This window comes from Plectropomus leopardus, chromosome 13, assembly GCF_026936395.1.
Source record: "Plectropomus leopardus strain MGB_pleo_1.0 chromosome 13, ASM2693639v1, whole genome shotgun sequence".
NCBI lineage: Eukaryota > Metazoa > Chordata > Actinopteri > Perciformes > Serranidae > Plectropomus > Plectropomus leopardus.
The window spans coordinates 13,780,312-13,806,936 of NC_142188.1; the positions used below are offsets into that span (position 1 = coordinate 13,780,312).

Consider the following 26,625-nt stretch of genomic DNA (forward strand, 5'->3'; position numbering starts at 1 on the left):
ATGAATACATATTTTATATTATTACAAATGCGTTTTTCAGTGTTGTCATTAATTATCTGTACAGCATCCACTGATGGATGCCCACAAAATGACTTACATATGTTGTTATGTACTGCATTTATAGGCTGTATAAACATGCAATTATTGGGTTTTAAAATACTAAAATGCAGTTATATGGACATTGGACGTGTTTGATAATATTGGTATTTGTCAACAATTCTAACTTCCTCAACAAATATATATATTATGAGAAAAGTGTTGCACAATGCCATCAATCATTATCTTTATATACAACAGCATATTGTAGCTAGTTGTTACATACTGCATTTATAGGTTGTATGTATCAACATATAATGATTGGTATATATATAACACTATAATGTAGCTGTAAGCAGACATAAATGTTTATTAATATATTTCTGGGCATCCACCCACATATCCCTATAGGGTGCAACTTACATTTGACATATTACAAATACAACAACAAGATGTACAGATTTCCAAAAACAAACAAAAATTGCTGTTTGCTCATATTTTTTGTTATTTGTTGTTATTGTATATTAGCCAAGTTGTTTGTTTATGTAGGTTTCTAATTAGCTGTTATTCTTGTTACTAGGAAGCACAATTAATTTCAAAGTTATTATTATTATTATTATTATTATTATTATTATTATTATTATTGTTATTATTATTATTATTATTATTGGGAAGGGGCATCAGGGGAAGCTTGCCTAGGGTGCTATATGTGCATAGTAAGTAAGTGGATGTGTTTTGTATAAATGGAAAAAGTGGATGTTTTGCAGTGGATTTTTTGTATAAATGGAAAATGAAAGACAAAAAACACATTTGTAATTATATTAGATATGTCTTCATCAGAGAAAAGGAAGGAAAATTGTTGACAAATACTGTTTATTCAGAAACATTTTTTAAAGTGCCTTCATAGCTGCATCTAACTACATTTTAGTGTGTCAAAAGCATTATTACATGTTTATATACTGCTTATAAATGCTAATTAGGGGTTGGGGGCGTGGGGTTGAAGTCACCAATTTTTCTAAGTACATATTTTCTAATTGTCCTTATCTACCACATATACATTGAAAATTGAATTCAAATTAGGATGCAATGTGAGGCAAAGTTTCCAATCATGCTGGGAGCCCCGCAATCTCTTTCTCTTCACTTGAGCTCATTTCTCCACTAATGACTTTGCCCTCTGATGCAAGCCAAGGGATCATCAAAGGTCCTTGAAACAAAAAGGGAAATATAGCAATTACTGGGACTTTCATCGGCAAGAAAGAGATTAAAAACCCCGTGGTTGTATAAGCACCCGAGAAGCAAACTGAGATCTGTTTCACTATTAAACGTATATTCAAGCACTTGGCTGCAAACGTTATTCATCATCAACGTGTTCTTCCTTTCACCATCCTCATTCTTTTTTTTTTCTTTTTTTTTGTTGCTCCATGCATGATAATAGAATCAAATGTATTATGTATTACTAATCACATGATAAAAGCCTGTGGTGCTAGTAACGCATGTAGATTCCAAAATGCTGTGCATGTACAAGAAAAGTCATTGCCTTTTTAACAGTGGCCTGAGGGAATGAAATTGTCCCTTAGCCTCCATAACCATTGACACAAAAGGTCCCCAAACAATTTCAAATTACTGCTTTATTTCTCTCTCTTATATAATCCACCCACATTATTAAATCTACCACCTTCTGGGACTTTACTGATACAATAATATTACAGTGCTAAGATGTTTACATTCGAGACCGCCAGCTTTCCTTGTTATAAACATGTATGCCCTTAGGACTTGTACAATATGTATGCATACTACTTGGCCTAAATGAGGCACAGGTCATTTTGTTTTTAAGAGGGGTCAATATTACCTCAAGCAAGGGGCCAAGGCCAACACCGGAACCTGACTGAGCAGAAAATGGCTCCTGATACTCACAGATGAGATCTATTATACATTAAACATGCTTGTAAATATTCACTAGTCAGACCATTCAAATGGAAAATATGGTTTAGGTCAAAGGTCTATGAAAATGTTGTCTCCAGAGGAAGTCCCCTTAGAATAGAGGCAATGATGATAACAGGGAGAAACACCCATAGGGGACTGGGGAGAACATTAAGAGTTGTTTTACATGTTTGACTGTGGGACAGCGATGATACTGGGGAGATAAATGATGGGCACTTATCAGACTGGACTGACCTAGAGTTATGTACCATGGCTAATGGAATGTAACGCTCCCATCAATTACACGCACACAGGCTGGATTACAATGAATTAACGTCCAATAAAGTTTTCTAAATAATTCTGTTCAAGCATTTTATTAGCATAAAAGATCAAAAATAATTGCCACACAAATAATACCAGAACAGGTAAGCTTTGTGAATACAATGCTTATTGAAATCTATGAATAGCAAAGCACCAGAGGTACAGAATAATACACGGACGTCAGTTTTATTAGCGGTTTGTCTCGCTGACAGGATCACATGGCTTGAAAATTATTTCATCATGTTCAAGTCCAACTGTGGGACTACGGTGTTATCTTCTATTTTTGTCTCTCTCGGCCGTATATTTCAGAGGCCAGGAACAATGTAGTCTGACAGACATATTCTTTATGAGGGGCTCGTGGCCTCTCTAATTTGACACAGTTGTCAGAGATAAAGCTCCTTAGAGAGTGTGGCCATGCTCTGGGTAAGAATGGGGATTAAATTAACACCCCCACCTTCACATCCTCTGACCCCAATACTGGAGAATAAAACATACATGGTGACTCACTTCAGCACCCCACATCTACCTTCCAACTTCATCTCTGAATGTGTTTGATTTTATTGCTCGAAAAGAAAAACAATAATGCATCCTAATTCTGAAATCTTTATTTTAAGAGGGTTCCTTAAATCTAACAAGAATGAGGATTAAATGCAATTAAATAAAAATACAGAGATAATTTTGGCAAACCCAATAAAATTCGATTATTATATGCTGTTTATCAACAAGCATCTTTACTGTAAATGTGGCCAGTGAGAGCAAAATGACACCCCAAACAGCTTACACAGTGTAACAATACACTCCCTCTCCTTGGTAGTTTCCTATCAAATGACCCGAGCACGTAAAATCAAATCAACACTGGAATGGATCATATCAAATTCTAATGAAAACATAATGTGCTCTTAAAATGTGTGTTGGCCCGGCAGCCAGTCATCCAGAGAGTCTCCCCCAGATGACGTGATGAATAGGGAACACTGATGGAATATGCATCAAAGTCGAGCTCATGATTTATGTAATAGCAGTCACTTGGACACTGATTAGCTGCTCTGTCAAGCGTGTAATACGAGAGGCACAACCCCTGGTTTATCAGTCATTTATCTGAAGTGCGTCCTGATATTATCACTGGATCCTAATGTCATCATTATGCCGCACAGCATGTGCGGGCCAGTGTGTCATGGTGCCGGCGACACTGCCTGTCAGGAGTTCAAGCCTCTTCATTTGCAAAGTGCTCAGACATTCATAGCACTATGTCAACAGTAAAATAGAGAAGCCACATCACATCAGAGATGGAGGGACAGAGGCACACGGGCACACTAAATAAGTGGGCACAAGAGGGTACAGAGAGATTTTGTCACGTCTTTGTGATTGCGGCATTGCTTATATGATGATCAGGCTAATTCTTTTGAGAGGAGTGGAATAACAAAGTGTCAAAGTAAAAAGAACAAAATAACAGGTTGCCTTTTTTGCTTCATGGTTTGATTTAGAGGAGCAGACATAACATCTACTGTACACTGCACAATGAGAATACCCAGACCTCCTCGATGTGCAATATGAGGCCCACAGAGCCATTTCTCCTGATTAAAATGCACACTCACACACACCACTGTGTGAGAGGATGGTGGTTGTTCAGTCTGTCAGGACTTTCCTGCTCTCCTAGAGAATATCTGATATCATAAATGACTTCAACTCCTCCCACGCCAACATGAGAGTGAGATTGCGAACACAGGAAAAGAGAGCAAGACACAGACAGACAGTATATGACTGAGCTATGACTATCAGGCATTACCGGATGGACAGAACTGCTAATAAACAATTTCTGTCATTATGGCAAAAAAGGTTAGGGTTGTTATTCTCACAAACATCTGGTGCTGTACACTAAAAGGAAGCCGTGCAACGTATAAGTCTATCAACACCTCACGCAAACAAAAATAGTGAGGGAAACTGAACAGGAAAAAGAGCTCTTTGAGTCTCAAACAAAAGATATCAGCCCGGCTGCCAACACAGACAGGGCACCACACCTTGGCAATGATGCCGCTCACAATCAAAGGAACAGTCGTCATCAGTGCAGCCGTGTTTTTAAAGGATATCTTAAAAAGATTGAAAATATGTGTCATTATGGAAAACAATTGAGCCTGGAACCTTTAGTATACTGGATTGTTATGTCACTCACACGCACATCGGGGTGTTTATGGCTCAAGTATTTCCTGTTTTTAAAATAAATTATTTGCGCTTATCAGAATAAATATACATGACTGTACAAACAAAATATAAAATGTGCAAAACAGCTTTGATGTGCCAGCAGTAATTAAAATTAATAAACAATAAATATAGGATGACAAAAAGCAAAAAGTGTCTTTAAATAATTTTAAATTTGCACATTTTAGAGATTTTTTTTCCTCTAAATGTAATAAAAGCAAACGCAAAAACATCCACTGTGACTGCCACATATGATAATTGTCTGGCCACTGAATGCAGCATTAAAATGATTTCAAACAGTATGGCTCAGAAGATCCAGCAGAGGGGGCTGCTTACTGCAATCATATGCTGATTAATTGAGCTTGATTCTCCCCATGCTGCGAACATAAGTTGTCCCACACTGTAGGCTACATGTTGGTATGTGGGTAAAGGTTACAAGGCTTTATCGAAGTCACCTTTTACCACAGGTAGCCCTTCACATCATTTTTGATGAATATTAAGAAAACAGTGATTTTCTGATTATCCCTCATCAGCCTATATCAAACTAGGTTATGTTCATTTTTATTAATTGTGCATGTTGCTCTCTAATTAGCTAATGAGAGACAAAAAGCAGGTTTAGAGCAGAAAAATGCAAATGACTCTTAGAAAATAGCACAAAAAAGTAAATGGCAAGGCTGAGAATCATCCTTCATTGAAATGTCAGAGATAAATGGCTCAAATGTCACATCAATTAAAACGGGGGACAGTTAGTAGTTCATTAAAGAGAGAGCCATATTGCACCGTCGGGTACCGTTGCCAACCCTTACTATCTGGGGCAGACTGGCAGCGGGTCCAGATGGCACGGAAATCCTCACAGATTTCAAAATGGTCTCTGCAGGGGTGGCGTTTTCTCCCCCGCTCCCACCCTCACCGCTGAGATGGGGTGTGGGCCACAGGCCCACGCCGGCCTACACATTCCAAACGGAGGCATGCAGAGAGCTGAAGGCACCACAGAAATAAAAATAAAGCTGCAGAGGACAACAAATACTTTTAAACAATACATGACTGATGCCACACACTTGGTCATAATGACTAAAAAATATGCCTCAGTTAAATCTATGACTGCTCCAGGCAACATAAGGCAACTCCCTCTCCTTTAAACTGCATAAAACTCTAATAAAAAGATTGTGCACTGCCCCATGTGCTGTTCATAATAACACGCTGACTTTATTAGTTGGTAATACATAAGGTGTTATTGGTTGTTGGAGTCACATAGGTGTTTTTTTTATCCTCAAACACTATGGCTGACTGGGACCCTGAAGACCTCACTGTCACTGGAGATACAGAATTGGATAAATGTCTCAGCTATAAGTGGAAAGATAACAGTGTTTGAAATTAATGTTCAAAATATGCATTATCATATTTTTTTCCTGCTGTAAAAATATCAAGCAAATCAAATATCTAAATCACTACCATTACTAGTCTTCGGTGTACTGGGGACCCCCTGAAGGACCCCAAATCCCAATTTGAGACCTATTAGACAAGCCTTCTGTGTCTGTCCCTGGCAGGGGGAGGAGCGGGGACTTTATATCAGCCTATTACAGAGCGAGCGCTGACTTTTGCCTCTTGTGATTGGCCGGTGCGACCACACTGTGTGGAGAAACAGGAAGAGACTTTCTGTCATGTCTGTTTTGCAGAGAGGAGAAGTGGACATCGTTGAGACACCGTGTGGATGCTTCATTGTAAGCTACGGGTCTAATTTACGGTGTTAAAGTTACTTTAACAAAGCCTGACATAAGCTGCACTTAAAAAAATATTCGTACTCTTAAATTTAGTATGCTATCTTCCGTGTAAGTTCGCGTCGGCCTTTAGTTCCGAACCTCTACTTGTATTTTCGTCATTTTAAGTGCACACTCAATATTAAAGCTGTCTTTTGAGGAGTTTAAAGACATTTACACATTTAATTATTGCGCCAAACTCCGTCTACATTTCGGCACAGTTTTCAGTATTTTAAAACCGCACAATAAGGACACATGTTGCGTTTGCGCAGCCAGCGCGCGCTTTCTACTCAATTAATCATGCAGGTGTGACCAGGAACTAGTGTAATGAGAAACGAGTCAAATGATTGACGAGCACGAGGATGCTGCCAGTGATTTTTAACAACACAAGCTGCTTATTGTTTGTTGTTCCTCACCGTGAAGAGCTGGGTAAACATCCAGACATTCAAGTAGTCACTTACACTGGTATACTGCACTGAAACCGGCACGAAACAAACATGATAGCATTATTTTTAATCAGCGGAGACTATTAGCCAAGGCCATTATTGCCAAAGTCCATTATTCTATCTATGAGTCTATTACCAGCTTGCTAAATGGCAGGCAGTATGTTCAGCGCTTATCCAAAGTGCACTGTACCATTGTTTGGCTCAGAAAATTTCTCGCCTTTATTGTCAGTTCAGGCAAACCCCCGATGAATACAGTGAGAGCTGCAGGAGTAGAAACAAGAAAGTTGAAGCAGACGCATTTGTGATCGCATACCATGACAGATGTGGTGGTGCTGGTGGTGTGTGTATGTGAAGGAGGGGGGCAAAGGGAAGTCTAAATGAAATACTGTAAATGCATGACTACTTTTTTACCACATAACCTTTGTTTAATCTAAAAATATATATCCATCCATTCTTAAATTCATAGTACAGGCTGCATTCAGCAGTAAAGTATTTTCTTTGATTATTTGTTTTAGAGCTGCAACTAAAATTATTTTAATTATCAGGGCTGAATAAAATGTCAGAAAATAGTTTAAAATGTCCCTTACAATTTCCCTAAAGCTCAAGGTTAAATCTTAAAATAGCTTTTTTATTTTGTCTACAAGTCCAAAGCCCCAAAAAATCACTTTACTATTATACAGGACAAAAACAGAAAAGCAGCAAGTAGTCACATTTTAGGAGCTGCGGCTGGAGAATGTTTTGTATTTTTCCTGTGATAAATACAATTAAGTGATTATCACAATAAATAAGTTGGTTGTTTCAAATGTAGGTTGTTTTTTGTTGCTTGATCAGTCCAAAAGACTGCATCTATTGTGTGTTAGAAGATTAACATACATCATGAATTTCTCTCTGAAGTATTCCTTATAACTGTAAGAACCAATTGTAAAAAAAGGGGGTCCTTTTTAATGTGAAATACTAATATTGCAGAGAAAATTCCTCAAAAAGTGTCCAGTCTTTTGATATACTAGAGCTGTGTTTAGCCAATAAATTGATTAGTCAATCAACAAAAAACAATTACTCATATTTTCATAATTGATCATTCACTTGAGTCACTTTTGTAAGCAGAAACTGCAGTTGTTCTCTGGTTACAGCTTCTCATATTTTAGGATTTGCTGCTTTTCACTGTTACAAATCCTTGTAAAGTAAATATCTTTTGTTTTTTGTCAGTTCAGTAAAACAACACATGAAAATTTCACCTTGAACTCTGAGGAAACTGATGGACATGTTTCACTATTTTTTTTGGCATTTTATACACTAAACAATTAGCTGATTAATCAAGAAAATAATCTGCAGAATAATCTATAATGAAAATAATCATTAGTTGCGGCACATCACACAACAATCATGTGACTTGAAAATATGAATGTGAATTACATGCACTATTAAAAAGACCAAAAAAAAAAGAGAGATGTTGTATTTGTACCCTTTAGACACTTTTCAGATCAAGGTTCCAGGAAGGAAAGGTTTCCTTGGTTGAAACTCTTACAATCAATGTGACCTTTATTTATTATAACCCCCATCTCTCAAAAACTCACATATAACATAGTCAATCATCTCTCCTTCCCTCAAAGTAAAAATAAAAAAGGAACTGCTGTCTGGTTATTGCCAGTATCCATCTCAGTCGTCAGAAAAGCTGCACGTTTTTGCTGTTGTTAAGGGCTGGAAACCAGAATCCCATCGGAGTTGCACCCTAAGGAACAAATTTAATGCTAGAAAAACATCCCGACCATCAACCAAAAATGACGGATTGAAAATAATGTCGAGCTATCTTGGGAATCCCCCACCAGACAAGGGAACAGACTGCATTGTTTTTCTCATTTATGTGATATATAGAACAGAAAGAGGGGAAAAAATGGGCGATTTATTGGTTAGATAGGCGTATTCTTTTCCATGCACAAAAGAAATATTGGATAGTAATGTGGGGATCAAGTCACATCATGACATTGTTTGGAGGCTAGGTGTTCAAATATGTAAGCCATCATCCGTTGGTGGCCCGCTAGGTTTTCAATAGATCATTCAATGCAAATATGTGTGGGAAATTGTGGAAGTTGCCACATGAATATGTCAATGAACAGAGTGTAATTTGTGCTTCCTTAGCAGGGCAGCGAGATGAAGAAGCAGAAGGAGAGCCAGTGCACTCAGAAGACCATCTCATTGCTGAGCCCCCTGGGGACGATCCAAGTCAGCGGATGTGAGAATGGTGTGCACACCATCCAGATCCTAATGGATGTCGCACCTGCTGAAAGGTACTGTACAACAGCCGGGCTGGTGACGTGATAAACAAAGGTGTGAAATTTACAGGCGGACAGAATCCACTCCTGTGATGGAGTGCCACCATTCCTCATTGGAAGCAGGGCATTTTTGTAGATCCCACAAGAAATATCCTGGAGAAAGTTGGGCAAATATGAGCAGGCACTAGAAATATGAGGGGCACTAGAATACAGTTGGGCTTGAAATTAGATTTCTGATGGCATGTGGTTGTGATTCTTCCCGCAGTATATTTGAAATTTCAGAAAAATAACTTGTTTATTACCCTCAAGGGAGTTGATTAGAGCTGATGTCTGTGGGGTCAGCAAAGGCCATGGGGAGCACGGACTGTTCACTCCTGTTTATTTATGTTCCCCTCCAAGTTGCATGCAGTAGTTCTGAGTGTCAGCCGATACTCAGAAATGTAATATGTGATTGCTTTTCATGCCCTACTCATCCCTCAAAATTGTTAGAATGTTGACAGTCTTACTGAAGCGGTTGAAACTGATTAAACTCCGCGTTAATAAGTACTTATTCCGTATTTTTACAGGTCCACATCCTACATCTCAGATTAGTTTTGATTAGATTGAAATTAAATATCCATGTATCGCAGATTCGCATTTGATAAACTTGAATGGTTTGGGAAATTAAACCATTTCCAAATGCACCCGGATAGGAAGTTATCCTTTTGAAAATGTATGTTCAAATTCTAATTTATGGAAACCCATTAATGACCTTGTATATTATACCTCAACATGTGTTTCCTTCCCCGACTGTCTGCTATTTCCTAAAATTCATCAAGCAGTAAAAACATTCCACTTGTTGTTAATGAGTTGAAGTGAGAAAATTAATAATATGGAATTTTGATTATGGAAGATGTCCTGTAACCATCCGCAAGCACCTTTCTCCGTCTCCTTGTGAACAGGGTTTAATTTGTGTGTTCAGGTTCAGTAGGAATATGCAAATGAATTTAATGATTCGCATCACTAGATCATTTCTCAGTTTAATATCATTTGCTATGTCGGTCATAAGTGATGCTTCGATCACATCGCCGTCTGTATGTTCTCAAAGGTGTGAGCAAGAAATCATTAAACCAAATGTTTAGATTTTATCACGACCAGTTGAATACGATGTTATTGTCATAGGACAGGGGAACTAGAGCCACCTCAGATATATGGAGTAACGCAATGTAAACAGGCATTAAGGGAGGCAAGATAAAGTGACAGAATATGGGCTTATCTTTGCAACCGGCTTTACATGTAGATCTCACAAAAGCCTGCCTGTAGCAGTAATAGTTCAAATCAGCCATTTCCATTGATTTATTTATGACATACTAAACAAGGCTCTTTCCAGCTTTGGATGTGGTGTGGTGCAGGCTTAGGAAGTCAGTGTGATAAATGATCTCTAAGAGCATATTTTGGATAAGGGAAATAGATAACATCTATGCATAACATAAAGGGAGACCTACAGTAGATATTTGCGAGGGAGTCAAAGCTTTGAAGGCTTATTCGACTCTATTTGCAGTCTGTTTTTTTTTTTTTTCCCCCCACAATTCACTATTGGTTGGTGTTGAACAGCCGGTGCAGCAACAAAAGCATTTGTGGCATTGATAGATAGTTATTGATAAATGCCATTATAGCTACATAAACGCCCTTGAAGTATTGCTTACGCACCATGACCGTCAGCTCTTTCTAATAGAAACGTCTCAAGCCCCTTTTGCTTCCTAACTGATCTTAGGAACATTTCCTAAAATCAACCTCCTCTGCCTGTCTAACGACAGCCCTGAAGGCACCATCAGATGAACAAATTCATTACATCTCAACAACCCCTGTTGGGGCCCTACGCACCAGCCTCCCTGTTAACCAGCTTTTCCCCCCCTTTTAGTTTTTAGCATGGCCTCAGCGTTCACAGAAAAATGATACGCATTTTGTTTACAGGAGATTACTATTATCTGAAATATGATGCTTCTTGCCTCTTTCACACAGAGCACAGACACATAATACAGAGGAAATCATAGAGTACTTTTTTATTAGGGTGAAAAATGAAAAAAGGGCTGGACTCCTGCCCCGAGACATTTTGTGAGCATATTATTTTACAATGCTTTGATCAATTTGTCTGTCAAGCTGGCTGAGATGTGGGGGAGCAGGAAAAAAGCAATTTAGCTTGTGAGGTCCTCAATAGAAATGTACTACAGGAGCCTGTGTATGACATGTTGCATTAGAACCTGAGTAGCCTTTATTGCCTGATAATGTCGCGAGGCAATGCTGATATCAATCACCCTTTAACAGCCACTATGATGTGTTTTTATGAGAAGAAAAAAAAAATAATGCATGAAGCATTTCTTGGAAAATAATTGATTTAATTCTGAGCTTAGGGATTTCTACTTTTAACAACATAAAAATATTGTGTTGGAAAAAAAAAACAGGCACAAAATGTGCTAGAAGCTAAAAATTGTTAAGAACAAGCTCTTTGCATATGCTCCTATAGAAAATTGTAATTAATTTAACACGGATAAACATTCTCATTCTGAGCCTCATTTGCATATAGATATAAACAATATATTTGTGCATCTAAATTCCCAGCACACTTGAGTCACGTGGTCTGCCTAAAATCCTAAGTGGCTAAAACCAAAAATTATCATTATATTTCCCAGGCCATAAATCCGCCTTTTTTTCTCTGACACAAAGCCTTATAAATCTGTGTCTGATTTTTCACATTGCACATTGTTTTTAGTTAATGATTTTCATCTGTTTGTTGTTGCTGTGATAGTGGGGAAATGTACCATATGCTCCGGCAAAAGACAAATGATTAGCAAATGAAATTCTGGACAGCTGTCTGACTGAAAGCGTTTGGTTGATAGCATTCTGCTACCATAATTAGCTTAAGCTTTGGGTTAATTAACTTTCTACCTGGATATGCATAATAATAGCATTCTGCAGAAAGCCAAGAAGCTTCCAGTATATCAGCAGCAAAGGCTGGCTTTTTATTTTGTATTTCGGCTGCATATTTCAATTTCAAGAGGCGATTTAGCTCGGGAGCATCGTCAAATATTGTAGATTTTACTCCCAAAGCCAGATAATTCTGAAACAATAGGGGTGTATTATGTGGCAGAAATGCCATTTCTGAATGTAATTAAAGCGGATGAAAGCAATCACCAATTTTTAAACGCTTTTGTCTAGCATGAGGCCTACTTGTAAAAAAATACCCATCAAGAGGAGAAAAGAGGCAAGAGAACCCCCAAGTCCTTATATAAGAGGCCTTTGAGACTGAAGTGAAGTACAACAGTAATTAGTCTTTTGTATGAATTTGCCGGCCATGCTCATGATTAGTTAAGCATATGAGAGGACTGCAGGACTGCATTGGTCTTAAGGAGGAGGGTGTTAAAGTCTATTTATCACCAGTTATCCTCACAGCTTTCCATTATCACTGACAACACTGGATGGGGCCTGAGAACAGCCTAATTGTTCTGAGGTGGAGTGTTTTTGTGTCAAACCCGTCACCCCCAGTCACATTGGCATTCATAAGCAGCCAGACATTTTCCATCTATCCAGCCCTAATACCCAAGCTGTCACAACAGCTTTTACACACTACCAACGCTAGTGTGAAATATCTGAGGTGATGCATTTATCGTTTTTCTCACACTTGTGTAGTGTTGTGAATCAATGTCCTGGTTCACACTGAATAGCAGTGTGGTAAATGTGTTCCCGGTTTGGGGCCTGTTTACATGATGTGCTCACACACCGGGAACCATATCAACAACTTATTTTTTCCCCCCACTATAATTCCTCTCCCTTCCTCTCCATCTCTATTTCTTTCCCTCTTAAATTTAGTGTAACCGTATTTAATCAATTTTTAAATATTTTGATGTAGACTCAGCTGTGTGCTGAATAAAGTGCATACTTTTCTTACTAAAATGCTTTGTCATACAAACAGTGATCTGCTGAGATATTGAATGAAATCATCAATAAAGCAGGGTGGGGACTTTTTGACGTAGTCCCTTTAGATATGCTATGAATAATTCATGGTGTAATGATATTCAGATTATTTTTGTTCTATTTTTTACTGCGGCCTTAGAATATTGTTTTGCATGTTGTGAAGTGTCGTACTCAGCTGCGTATTCATTAAGGTGCTGCTCCCACTGGCCCTTGGACCCATCTGTGCTCTATGTTTATGCCTCCATCTCTCGGGACCGTCCCAATCAGGCTGCATGTGCCATTTCCTGTGTAAACCAACACCTGTGTAACACACTACCTGTAAACCGCCCCACACAGACGAGACACTGACATTCACTCAGATGAAAATCTGCAAATGTTGTGGTTTCTAAAGCAGAACCTCCTGGGTGAGGACGGGAGCCGAGCGAGAGTTACCCTCCACTGTGGAGACGCAGCTAAAAGCAGCTTGTGCAGTTCCCCCCCCCCCCTCTTTTTTTTCCCTTTTTCCCTGCTGTCGACCGGGAAGTTTTTCGCGGCACGAGGGTTCGTTGTGCTAGTTTGTTTTTAGAACTTGATTGGATTCTATATCTGCAACATGCAGAAGTGTACAGTGTGTGACATACTGAGGCAATATGCAGAGAGATGATTCCGCTCTGACATCTTGGAGAGGAGTACGAGTCAATTATGCCCAAGTGTTGTTCTTGCTTATCTTCCTGCGGCACCAAACAAGGATTTAGTCAAGGATTTAGGGGTGAGGGGGCGGTGGTGGGGATCATGGTAAGCGGTTCACAACAAAACACTCAAAACTCCTGGGAGCGGGCACTGATTTAAAAATAAATTACAGAAGACGAAGCGCTAACACTCAAGGGCCCTCAGCAGTGCTGGCGTACACAGGTGAAGATTAGCCTCCTCGCTAATCAGAGGAACAAGGCAGTAATTTGCTCTGAACACAGACAGTAATTAGGACTTGGTGACACTGGATTCCCATAATGCCTTTGTGCTTGACGTGGTCAAATTTTGACAGAGGCTATCCATGCAGGGTCACTGTCCCTCCAGTCTCTTGGCCCTCTTCAGTCGAGGCTCTAAAAGGTCCCTGCAGTTACAGGGGATCCCTAATGTACTTTATTCCTCCCTCACTGGCTCCTTACCATTCGGGTAATTGGAATCTCTTACTATGGCACTTGAGAATAGAGGCTAAAAACACTATTTGAAACTGCTCAGTAGTCTGTTGTAGATAAACATTGCTGCGTCGGGGTGTGGATACACTACATAATGGAGTAAGAGTTAAGGCTCTGGTAATACATGCCTTCACTGACTCCTGTGGCTAGCCAGTTGGGAGAAGACCTAATTGTTGTGTGCTTTGTTGCCTACTCTGCAGTATTTTACCACCACCTTTATGTATTGGATTGAGTGTTGCGGCCTCTTTGGTGGACATTCGCTAATAAGAGTTGTTGGATATCTAGAGAGCAGTTTATCCGGGCGAGTTGTTTTTATTTTGAAACGGCGGAGCACAAAAACGCGAGCCCCACAACAGAATAGGAAGCATTCCTCGCAGCTCACCACTCCAAAAGCTCTCGACTTTAGTGCTGCAGTAGCTAGATAGGCATCTGAATGATCTTCAAATGGTTGAACGAGCCACATTGAGCAAGTGGCTTACAATTTTATCACAGCCTTTGGCTCAGAGACCATCAGGATCTTGACATTCATAGAGACATGCTGTATTTTTTTCCCTTTTTAGACAGTCATTTTAGGCTTTTTTCATGCTCTCTTGAGTCTTTGACGTCTCTGAGTTAAGTATCCGCAGCTATAAGGCTGAGGAAAATATTGGACTGCTCTTGGCCTTTTCTATTTCATCCTCTGACCCGCCATGTTACCCATGATCGGTGAAGGAGAACTCTGGCAGGCTGTGTCAAAAGTGACAGCCGATCGAGTCAGGATGAGCGCCATCACGCTTCACAGGATGGAGGCATGAGTTCTGAGTTTTTCCCCTTTTTGTGCAATATACTATTACACCCTTCGCCAGATTCCTTTCAATTAGATCCTGTGGTTAACCTGTTTCATTCTTACGTCTGCGGCTGATAGAAAAAGTCTCACTGAAGTCTTGTGCAAGTAGGGATACAGAATATGCCAAAGACGTCAGCTTTTTTTTTGTTCCTTTGTCTCCTTTGATTGTTTCCACCAGGATGAATGAAATAACCTCCAACATTATATAAATGCTCAATTCATTCTTTATATTAGAGTTGGAAAATAGGTAGAACTCCAAATGACTCCCACTTTACGCAGCAATGATTTATGGTAATTGGAAATTGATTGTGACAGGAGCACAATATTAGAAATTTTCTCAAATCACAATCTTGTATCAGGGGAAATATTCTTTTTAGTGCAGCAGATCCTGGCTAGTTTGGAATTAGTTTCTTATTTCCTTACCTGTGATGAAATAGTAAACGCCTGAAGGACATTGAAAAAATATTATTTTAACTAGTCAAAAGATAATAAATAACAATTTTGCTGTAACCAAATTCGAACTTAAACACCCTCGAAAACACAGTTATTGCAATACTGTTTATGATCACTACTAATTATAATTCTTGGTTTTTATACAAAGGATGCCAGCTACTTCAAGACAATTTAAAGATTGTGCCTCCTTTGAGAGTTTATTTCTAATAAGCACAACATTTATCACACATCCTTAATCTCTCGTTTGAAGGCCAGAGTTTATAACAGACACTGCAAAGATCATATGATGCTGCTTGATTTGTAATTCATTGAAGTGACTGGAAATGTTGCCAGCGCAGGAGCTACATCTCCACTGCCCACATGCTCTTTAAAAACAATCCCCCATTGCACCTAGAGGTGACAGACTTCAGCTCGACTGATGTTGTTCCACCTTTATTTATTTATTTTGGTGTTGTTTACCGGCCATAACATGTACTGCATTGCATTAACTTTTACTACTGTCAATGTTGTATCACTCAAAACACCTTTTGAAGCCGGCACATCCATAACGGAGGGCTGAGGGGAGAGGAAAATTAGCCACGGTGACAAGTCTGAAGTGTGAGCTGGAGGTCAAAGGTGCCAAGCCTTAAGCAAAGGTGCTCTAGCCTTTGTCCGGTAGATTGTAAGGGCCTGCGGGTCCAACAGGAACATTTCCACACACAATATCCCCGAGCTGTCAGTGTGCAGCGGCTGGAACATCCTCTCACAGAGAAAGAGGGGCTGTGGAGGGGTAGAGGAGGTGGTGGTGGTGGGAGGAGGCGGAGGGGAAGGGGGGGTTGCAGAGAGGGAACAGTGGCCTGAAGATCCTTGCAGAGAGAAAGAGAGGTGGGGGTTGGCGGGTGTGTGTCTGGGGGTGTCGGTGGTGGGGAGCCAAAAGAGCTGGAGTGGGAGGATAGAGAAATAGAGAGGGGGAAATGAGGAGGGAGAGCTGAGGGGGAGGAGGGGGAGAGGAGGGATAGAAAGGAGAGACAATGACAAGTAGGGGCTGGCTGGGCACTCACCCATGCCGACAGAGATTGCCATGAGCCATGGCCATTGTTTGAGCGGGTCTCAGCACAGGACCCGCCGGTGGGTTTCCGACTTTTCACCACTCAACTATAAACTGCTGTGTGGTTTATTTAGAAATGAGAGTATTTACACCTTTTACTGTATTTACACCCACTGTTAAACGGCACCCAGGAGATTTTCATCACATAGCCACAAACTAGCAGGCAGAGCGGTTCCCTGAAAACTGACCTGCTCAGTCATAACACTCCAGTAAACCTCGGCTTCACATGTCCAATATAAAACGTTGCTCAAACTGTGACCTGCAGAAGTGTAAAAACACTTTAGGGCCATGTTGTTACGGCGGGCGGGAGAGAGACGGTCCGTGTGTTTAACAAAGTAAATGTCTATTATTAATACCATACAGGATAAGCCAATTTTGAAAAAGGGGCACTTAAATGGTGATATTATTTATTTATAAGTCCTGTACACCAGTTAATGGAATTGGCGGCCTGCTTTTGATCCGCAACACAGCTTGAGGTCCACTTTGCAGTAATGCACATGCTAAGAGAGGACCTTCCCAGTAGGGTCTTTAAGTGTCAAATATGGGTCAGTCTGCTTGCATTGACCTGGGGGGTGGTCAGCAGCGGAGAGAAATTCAGCTGTTAAGTGATGCCAACTCAACCATCGGCAAATTCCTCCAAGCATCTACTCATGCTAAGATGCACGTCCAAGTGCAGTGCTTTGCTGGCCAGCACCGCTCTGGCCAAAAAATCCATTTATTCTTGTCATGAACTATAAACTAGACCCAAGCAGAGTTGAAACTGTTGTTAACGCTGTGCTCTTAACTTTTTTTCCCTAACAGCTGCAAGACTTTTGAAAACTCTTTTTTTTTGGAAGAAATTGGTTCTGCTTCCTTAAAGTTGTTTGAAATAAACTGTTAGCGCCGTTCCTTATGACCTGACAATGTTTTCTTTCATACTCTATCATGCTGCACTTCATATAAATATATATCTACTATAACAAACGCCTGGATTACTGTCTTTATATTTTCTTCTTTCTGTCTTTAACAGCTCTGATATTTGTCACAGTGAGGTCGAAATGCAGAAGTTAAGATTTTAAACACGTCTTGATTAACAACTTTCTCCCAGCAAATTATGCCATCTTGCATCTGTGTCAGCCGTGGCGTGTTATTACACTCTTGTGACATATTTTAGCACTATTCAAGCAAGAATTGGGTATTATGATTGCTCCTCTGATCCCCACCTCAACTCCCCATCCTGCCTTATATCCCTCACAGGAGCAGCGAGGCCCCCCTGAGCTGTGTGGTCAACGATAGCCCGGCAGAAACGAGCCCCGAGTTGCAGCGCTGCGTTGAATGGCTCCAGGCGTACTTCAGTGAGCCGCAGACCACTGGGAGTCTCCCGCTCCCTGCCTTTCACCACCCCGCCCTGCAAGGAGGTTTGTCATGGATAAATATTTGCAGAGCCATGACTGGGATCAGGCTTTCACTCTTAATTGTCAGTTACATCACTTACACTCACTGGCTCACTGTGTTATAATGAAGTATTTTATGGCTGAGAGAGGGAGAGCGAGGGAGAGAGCAAGAGCGGAGGAAAAGCGAGTGAGTGGGTGAGCGAAAGGAGAGAGAACAGAACACAGAGCTGTAACTTGGTTCAGTAATCTGTGGCAGCTCTTACCACGCGTGTTAGTCTTGGCAAGCTTTTCCATGATTCTTGGCACATTCTTTGAAACTGATCGAATTCCACTCTTGACATTTTCAGACAGGAAGCTTTTTTTTTTTTCTTCTTCAATGACAACATGTGAATGGTGGTAAAGTTTGAATGAGCTTATTGTTGGCTTGACCAGTCACCTAGGGCGAGTAAAATGAAAGCGCCCCAAAAATGGACAATTAGTGTCCTTTCAACTGCTAGTTGTGACTGCGGAGTGAATGATTGAGGGCGCCGCGGAAAAAAAACGAGGAATTAATTATCCCTGGCGCTTTTGTTTCGATGGGAAACAAACAGCGATCGCAGCCTGACAACTCACTTTTGAGATCATAAACTTATCGTGCTCGTGCCATTTTCAAAACAATTACAGGCTATTTCTTTGTCACACTCAGACGCTCAGTGCATTTTAACTTAAAGATTTTCAGAAGTGCTCATTTAGACCCAGAAGCACACCTACACAGGGAGAAAAAAATAACTCTAATATATGCATTTAACAATTGTGCCTCTCTTCCCCTGCAATCAGGCCTTAGTTGCTCTCTAATTTCATGCAGATCTGCAGTGCTTGAGTGATGGCATTTTCAATGAGCAGGTACTCCATCGAGACCCTGTATACAGCTATGAGTCCCACGCTCCCGCAAAGGCAATGCAGAAATACATCAGGACCAATTACGATATCAACTTTCAGTGTGATTCCCTTCGCCACCAAGTGCTTGTGTACCAGCCCCAGGCTCTTTCAAATCGCATCTCATCTGAAGTCTTTGGGGTTTTAATTAAATTTCAGGATAGATGGAATTCTTCATTAGTACCTGATCTGAATAGGTGATTGTGCTGTGTTCCACCTCTCTCCCTCGCCTGTTGTTTTGGGGCTCAGTAAATACAGGGTTTAGGCTTGGATTGCTCTCAGTAGTCAGAACCATAGGCCATGCCAGTATAAAAATGTTAAATGTGAGCATCAAGAGTATTTGTCTTCTGAGGGAGGAAAATTTTTTTTTTTTTTTTTTGCTTGTTGATTCACAAATATTAAGGATTAGTTTTTGCCTCACTCCTGTACAAATTCCTACTCAATCCAGTCATGCAGCCGCTGCCTGCCTGCCTGGGAAAAAAATACAAGTTTAATCAGGTCATTACAATCTGTGACAACCAACTTTTGTTTGCTCAGTTATCTTGTGGGAGAACCTGAACGCGACAGCGCTCTCGCAGCACTTGTCATGTAATATTGAGTTGTGACCTTCACTTGAAGTGTTGCCATGTTTATTTACACATTTCTGACAAAACAAGCCACTTTTCATATTAGCTGTCACGATATACCTGAGCAACAGAGGTGACATGAAAGGAGATGCGAAGTGCGGTTTTTTCGATACCGCCTGACTGATTGTCATGCACAACATCACACGGCAAGTTTGGTCGTCAGAGGTAGAGGAATGGCGAGTGTGTGCGTGTGTCGTGCTCGGTGAGCTTCGTACACGATTGTGTGTGCGCGCGTGCACTCGCATTCGCCCCCTCAGAAAAACACAGACACCATCATGGGTTCTTAAAACGATGCATATTCTTATCTCATTAATTATACATCCATATGTAACAGACGAGAGGATCTTAGTCTCGGTAAGCGGCACAGGGAATATGCAGGGAGGGGGCCAGGCAAAGGGGGGGAAGGGCGCTCTTCAAAGCCCAAATGACTGTGTTCCTGCAGGAGGCTGAACCTCCCCCTGTGCACAGCACAGGGCGAGATGAGACACTCACCAGGACTCGCCCCTGTGATGTGGAGAGGAATTAGGGAAATGAACGTTTTCAGAATATCGAATAATCAGAGAATCATCAGCACCCCGTCAGCCTTCAAAAGTATGGATCCCTCAAGACTCAAGAGACACTTTGACTGGGAGTCAAAGTCTTCCCTCCCATTAGACACAAAGGATAATGAGGTAGCTGCATTTCCAGTATTGTCTTTTTATTGTCACAACCATGTATGAGGTGACTGTCAGCTGGAAGTCATCTCTCCAAATCTATTGCTGGCTGAGCTGATCTAATTCAGTTCATTGTGTTTTTTTTTCCCTTTTCCAAATTGCTCTCATGTTCAAAATTATGAGCAAATCAATCATAAGTATGTCAATATCTTCATAATCACTCGATCTGTTCGATTTTACTTTGAGTCAATTTGTCTCTGCCTCTGCAGTGGCCCTATCACCTGGCCTCATGGTAGGTAATGACCTGTGACATAATTATGGGATGTCTGTAAACATATAAGTGGTTCCTCTCAACTTTTATTTAAACAATTGACATCACTGCACCCCGATCTAAAGAGGGTCCTGACCCCAGACACACCGTATTAGGCTCTTTATGAAGTATGGGGCTAGGGGACTGCTCTCCAAATCATTGCTGGTCACCTCAAGTGACCCGCATGAAGTCTCTGTCACTAACACTGATGAGGGCAAAGTTCTTTAACCTCTGCGCCGGGAGATAAAAGCGCACACACTTGTTTTTTGGGCCAGAACTGTTGGAGATGTGAAAACAGCTGCTTAGGATTTCTAAAAGGTGGAAATGGCTCTGTAGCTTGTTGCTCGTAGGCAAAAGTGCTCGGCTGGCGTGACTCTGACTTTGGTTGTTTGTCAATAACGTTTGCATCAACAGGGATTTGTCGTAGCCACAGTCTGGGCAAGTTGTCATCTACCCACCGGTGACAAAGCGATACCAATATGTACCACGCACATCATGTGGCCAAATCCGAGCTTTATGAGGGAGAATAATGCATAAAAGAAATTTCAGGGGTGTATCTTATCTCCTCATAACATTAAGTCTGTCTGCGTAAGAGCCCGTCATCTCGTTGACAGCGTGATTATTACCTGAAAAATTATTAAACAGTACCTACGGGCCTTGTTCAAGACAAAGAACTCACATGGGTGCGCATCAATCAAATATATCCCCTTTAGGTTTTACACTTATTCCCCCCAGTTTAGGCAAATTGCCTTGTTCGCGTGGCTTTGTGTAGCGGAGAGTGACTATAAGGTAGCGAGGGAGCCTGGGGAGCAAAGGATGTTCACTCTGTAGAAGAGAGACAGGGGTGTGACATGTTTTCACACAATGCCAATTTAGAGGGATTTCTCATAGATCACTTGTCATGTGCTCTCTTAGACCATATAAATGAGAGAGAATGGGAGATCACTAATTGAATTTTCATGACTGAGTACATGTATGTACTAGAAGAATTTCACCCCCTCTTGATAACGAGACTATTGTTCCCCATCTTTTTCTTCTGTGCAAAAAAAAGTGTTGTTCACTCACAACACACTGCATCAGTGTCTCAAGGTTTTCGAGATGCTTCAAATAATGTGTCCCCTTTTTCTTTAGCAATCAGAGCTACACAAACATGCCTCTCAGTCACTGCCTGGTAATCCAAAAAAAAAGATAATGCTACTGCTAAAGTGCTAATGAAATCAAAGCCGTTAATGTGGTCGGTTAAGCTGCGGATGATTTGAAGAATTCCGCCATTTAAGTGAAGATGATATAATGAATCTACTCTGAATAGAAAGCAATTAAAAGGACAAATTGGTCTGATTAACCTCAAAGTCATCCCACTGCCACAAATGGTGTGCAACATTCAAATTATTATTATTAAAAATCTGGAGCAGATTTGCAGTCTTTTTGGCCTCTCTTAATCCTTTTAAATGAAGGAGCGAACTTTTTTAATTTTAGCTGTGACCTTTCAAAGCATAACCTAGATTTTTCTGCCATAGAAATAATTTTCTCACATCAGCTTCTGTAGCATGTTAATACTAGTTCTAAGGTCAAATTGAGGGACTTCTATGTATTTAGTTGTTTAATGAATGTTGTAAAGGAAAAAGAGGGAGTCCTGCAGAGCCCCTCTGAGGAAGAATTGGACCTCAAACATGTGGTTGGACATGATGAAAAACTATATAGTGGATCAAAGTAGCAACGTGTCAAACTTTTGATTTAAATTCAAAAGAGTAGTTTATTTCAAAGCAGTCAAATCAACATTGCGCTCAAGTGTTGTCTTGTTGTTGTCAGCCTCTCAGGCAGCTGTCTGATTAAACGAGGAACTGTCTCTTCCTCTTGTACTCTGCCTCTGTCTCTCGCTCTTCCTCGTTGTCCCTTGCTTTGTGGCGAAGACGCGTTCACCAGCCGCGTGTTGCAGGTTCTTTTGAAGGATGTGAAGTTTGGAGAGACGGTGTCGTACAAACGCCTCGCTGAGATGGCGGGAAACCCCAGAGCGGTGCGGGCGGTGGGAGGAGCCATGAGGAGGAACCCGGTGAGTGTGACTGACATTGATTGACAAGCTCCTCTCTTACTTACTTTATTTAGTTAGCTAGGGAAAGTAATCCTTTTATTAGATTATTATTACACTTTAATGACTGTTACATCGGAACCTGCATGCTGAGTGTGGACAAACAATAAATCTGCTTGTAGTCAAAAGTTAATTAGTATTTTTATAAGGGTTGTAAATTAGGAAGTAGCGCTGGAGACACCATGACATCACCCACAATGTTAATTGTAGAGCTGTAACGGTTTGTTGATTGAAAAAATTATTGTGCTGCAATTTTAATAATCTTTAAAATCATTTGAGACACCTTCTCAAGGAAAGCACAATTTCTCAGGTTTAAGCTTTTAAAATGTAAAGCTTTTCTCTGTTTTATGTCAATGTAAAGTAAGTATTTGGTTTTGGACTTTTGAAATTGTCACTTTGGAAACTGTAATGGCTATTTTTCTTTTTGTTTTATATTTCATAGACTTAATGATTAAACTAGAATGTAATTGGAAGATTAATCAACAATGAAAATGATTATCAGTTGCAACTCTAATAAAATACTTTTACATGTATTTTGGATTATTTGAAATAACCACATGAGTTGCAATTGATTTAAAGGTTTTTTCATTAATATTCTATGCTAAAAATGCATATAAATTTTCAGAAATAAGTTGCTGAATAAATTAAATAGTGCATGAATGAATAAATACATTCAGAAACAAATCAATAAATGTGTTTCATAATCTCTACTATGAGTAAATTTAAACATATGCTCAAATAATCACTTAAAAATAAATAAGTGATAGTCAATCAATTTTCAGTCCTTTTTTATTTAAAATTCTTGAGGACTCTCGATCTACAACAAAGCATTTGTGTATTTGTCTTACCAATACATAAGTTTCGTGATGCAGGGTATGTGATCCAAACTGTAGGTGTGTTCAAATATGTGCACCAGGAAAATAAACGCCTCTGATAGCGGCGGCGAAGCAAACGTCTACCTACAGCACAATTTTAAGCCCACACCTTTTGTTCCCGTCCTCTCAAAGTCTTACTGTAGATGTTCGCTGCAAATCTCCGATTCTTGTAGGAAACCTGGCCCCGCATCATTTCGCCCATGAATCCACTGTGTACAAAATGGAGGGCTAGAGGGCAAGTGGTGTGTCTTCTTTTGATCAAACCCTTTGATCAAAGCCCGTTTAGCTCTGCCCATGTAGTGCTGTGGGCACCACCGGTGTGCTCTGTGAGGCAGAGAACACTTCTTGTACAGAAATGCAGCCAGTGAGATGCTTTTCCTCATATGTGCAGTGAAAGGGAGTGTGTACATCCTCATCTTTGTGGCGTTTTTTCTTCTGACAGTTTTTTTTTATTAAAGTAAGACAAAAAGTCATTTATGATTTAAAAAAAAAAAAAAAGTGATTTCAAGTACAGAATAAATGCCAATAAATACACAAAAATTGCGTTTTTTTTAATGCTAGTTCCTTTCTATACTTTTTATATTACATTAGCCAATGGCATTGCTTTTGGATGGCTGTATAATACCTCTCAGTCTAATGTTTTACAGACATTTCCTTCCTTTCGTCAGGGAGGCAGGGAGCCTGAGCCCTCAGCTCCTGATACAGATCCAGAGTCAGATTGTCAGTGTCAATTACTTGTCAGTAGCGCCGCTCCACTCAGGCTTCAACTGTGAAAAGCTCAGTGTGCTCAATCGATTCTCGCCTCTCTGTGGCACTTCTTCTTCACCAGGATTTGAGTATTGATAAGCCTGGCGTAGTGCTCTTTTCCCCCCAAGTGAAGAGGCAGATCCGCAGGCCTTGAGGGTACCCTGCTCTCCCTCCAAACCCGGGGAACAGTATTGATCCGAATACTCGAGCAGTATTTCTCTGTCTGCAAGGTTAATCTGGGGCTCGGAAAGTTTTATTGCTGTTGATATGGGAGCGGGTTTAATGATGGATTTGAAGTGAAACACACTGCATGTCCAACTTTTTATATAAAATGCTGGAGGTGCAGCTTACAACTCGGGATTACTTATTGGAGAAATACAGTCACAATGCAGCAGCAGATGGGATGTTTTTATATTTAGTGTAATGAGAAGAAAATGAGGGCAACATTAAGAATATTTTAAAAGGAATAATTGCTGCGATTCATTGCAACCATTGCCACTGTTCTTGTTCTGAATTCACAATGATCGAAGTGTTTTAGGCTTGCTTGTTTAATCTTTCTCCAGCCATTTAGTTTACAAAGAACTCGGGACCCCCCTGGCAGTCGTCTGCAACAAGAGTAAACGCTCCACCGACTTCCTCTTTTTAATGATCACAGGGTTATCAGATCTTAATGTTGACACCCTCTCGATTGAATATTCATCCTGCTGGTGTTTTTGCCCATTAATTTTTGATTGCTTCTTTGCTTTACACTATTAAAGAGTAAAAAACATTTATACCCAAAGACTGAGCCATCACCCTGAATGTGGATTTGTGCAGGATCAAACCAGACACTTCTGGTGTGACACTTTGTTTTCATGCAGTGCATGAACATAAAAAGCGCAAAAAAAAAAAAAGTGCAGATTCATATTTTCTGCACGTTGGTTACTTTTAAGTTGTACCGTTTGTGTTAAATCAGAGATTCTTTCATACATAATACATATCTACTATCAACACCTCCAACTGTTGTGTTGCTGTGACAATAAATGTCGACCTGAGAATAAGAAAGTAGTAAGCTCCTATTTGTATTTCTTTTTTTTTTTGTTTTTTAAATGTCAGTTTTTTAGTAATACATCATAGTTTTGTGGTAAAAGCTCTGATCCTTTATAGCATTTATATTTTTAAAGTTTAAAACTGAGAATATGCTTTCTGCAGCTTTATGAATTTATAAATTGAAAAGTGACTGTTCGTTTGGAGAAAAACATTTTTAAAGTGTCTCTGCTTGCATGTAAAAATGTCCTTGCGTAATATTTGCAGAACTTCCAACATGTTTATTTCCTACGAGTTGATTTTTCTCTGCCTGTCTGTCTGTGCCAGGTTCCTCTCCTCATCCCCTGCCACCGAGTCATTTCGAGCAGTGGACAGAGTGGGCCGTACATGAGCGGCAAGGGTGACCATCTCAAACAATGGCTGCTCACCCATGAGAGCCAGGGAAAGGAAGGCTAAAGCATGACAGAGGCCAACTGTCCTTCATTCAGTATACACACACACACACACACATACACATACACACACACACACACACACACACACACACACACACACACACACACACACACACACAGAAGGCCGGGATATTTTTTTTTTCAAAGACACAAAACAGGGCCATAAAGTTTAGCGTGTTTGGCACACTCTGTGGAACAACTGGAGCTGCTTGTAGATATTCAGTTTATTCTCCTTTTTTTAAATCTAAGAATAGAGATGCTGCATAGTTAATGTGATACAGAGTTGTTGCAGAATTAGAATGTACAAAAATAACTTAAACAGAGAACAGTAGGAATTACAAACATATGCTCCCGTGGGTCTCCGTTGCGTTTGCCAGATAGTGCTGGAATGGTTTTTCTAAAGAATTATTATTCCCTTAAAAATATGTCTCTTGCATTGTTGTTGTTGTTGTTTTTTTTTCCTAAGCAGAATTAGTCTTTGTACCTCTCGTTGGTTTTTTAATTTCCTGCCAAGTGAATGCTTTGTTCAACATCCAGTGATAAAGGCTCTGAATTTTACTGCTACAAAGCTTTGTAGTGAAGCATTTGTTTTGTCTTCATTTAGATCTCATTGTTTGCTCTCGCCTTATAATCCACCTAGAGTGGAGATGTCTTATGCATTATATACTGTACTTTTGTTATGTTAGACATGTTTAAATACACACGTCTCAAAAATGACAAATCCTGCCTTTTCATCATTTTAATTGCATTTAATTTAAAAATTGATTTCATGTAGCGCTCACTCAGTTCAGCTCATAATTAATTATGCTGTATGTCTTCTCCTCGCTGCAGCTCTGAATGTCAGAGCTCCTTTTTTATTTCTGAGTGGTGTTTTCCATTAGAGGGCAGTACAGAACGGGAAACAGAAATCAACATTTCAACCTTGAATTCATCCTGCACATTTAATCTGTAACTTAAATGTTTATATGTTATTTTATTTTCATCACAACCCAGCTTAATCCCTTTGGGATAAATTATTCTCTCTTAAAAAGACCATATGGAGAGGGCAGCAGTGGCAGTGTGTGTTTAGAAATAGCAGTTGCTTTAATTGAATATGTCCTGCACTTTTATTTTCTACATTTCCT

At 40.1% G+C, this 26,625-nt stretch overlaps 1 protein-coding gene across 2 annotated transcripts; it reads left to right on the top strand.

Moving 5' to 3' along the window:
- Positions 1-6,089: 6,089 nt before the first annotated feature.
- On the top strand, positions 6,090-26,222 carry mgmt (O-6-methylguanine-DNA methyltransferase). Of its 2 annotated transcripts, none has more exons than XM_042502415.2 (5): positions 6,090-6,191; positions 8,813-8,958; positions 17,672-17,832; positions 22,223-22,362; positions 25,374-26,222. In XM_042502415.2, exons 1-5 carry the CDS (start codon positions 6,132-6,134, stop codon positions 25,500-25,502), a joined length of 636 nt encoding a protein of 211 aa, XP_042358349.2. In that variant the 5' UTR covers positions 6,090-6,131; the 3' UTR covers positions 25,503-26,222. The 2 variants fall into 2 exon arrangements, with proteins under 2 accessions (XP_042358349.2, XP_042358348.2); XM_042502414.2 differs by having other exon boundaries at positions 6,108-6,191; positions 8,810-8,958.
- The last annotated feature ends 403 nt before the right edge of the window (positions 26,223-26,625 follow it).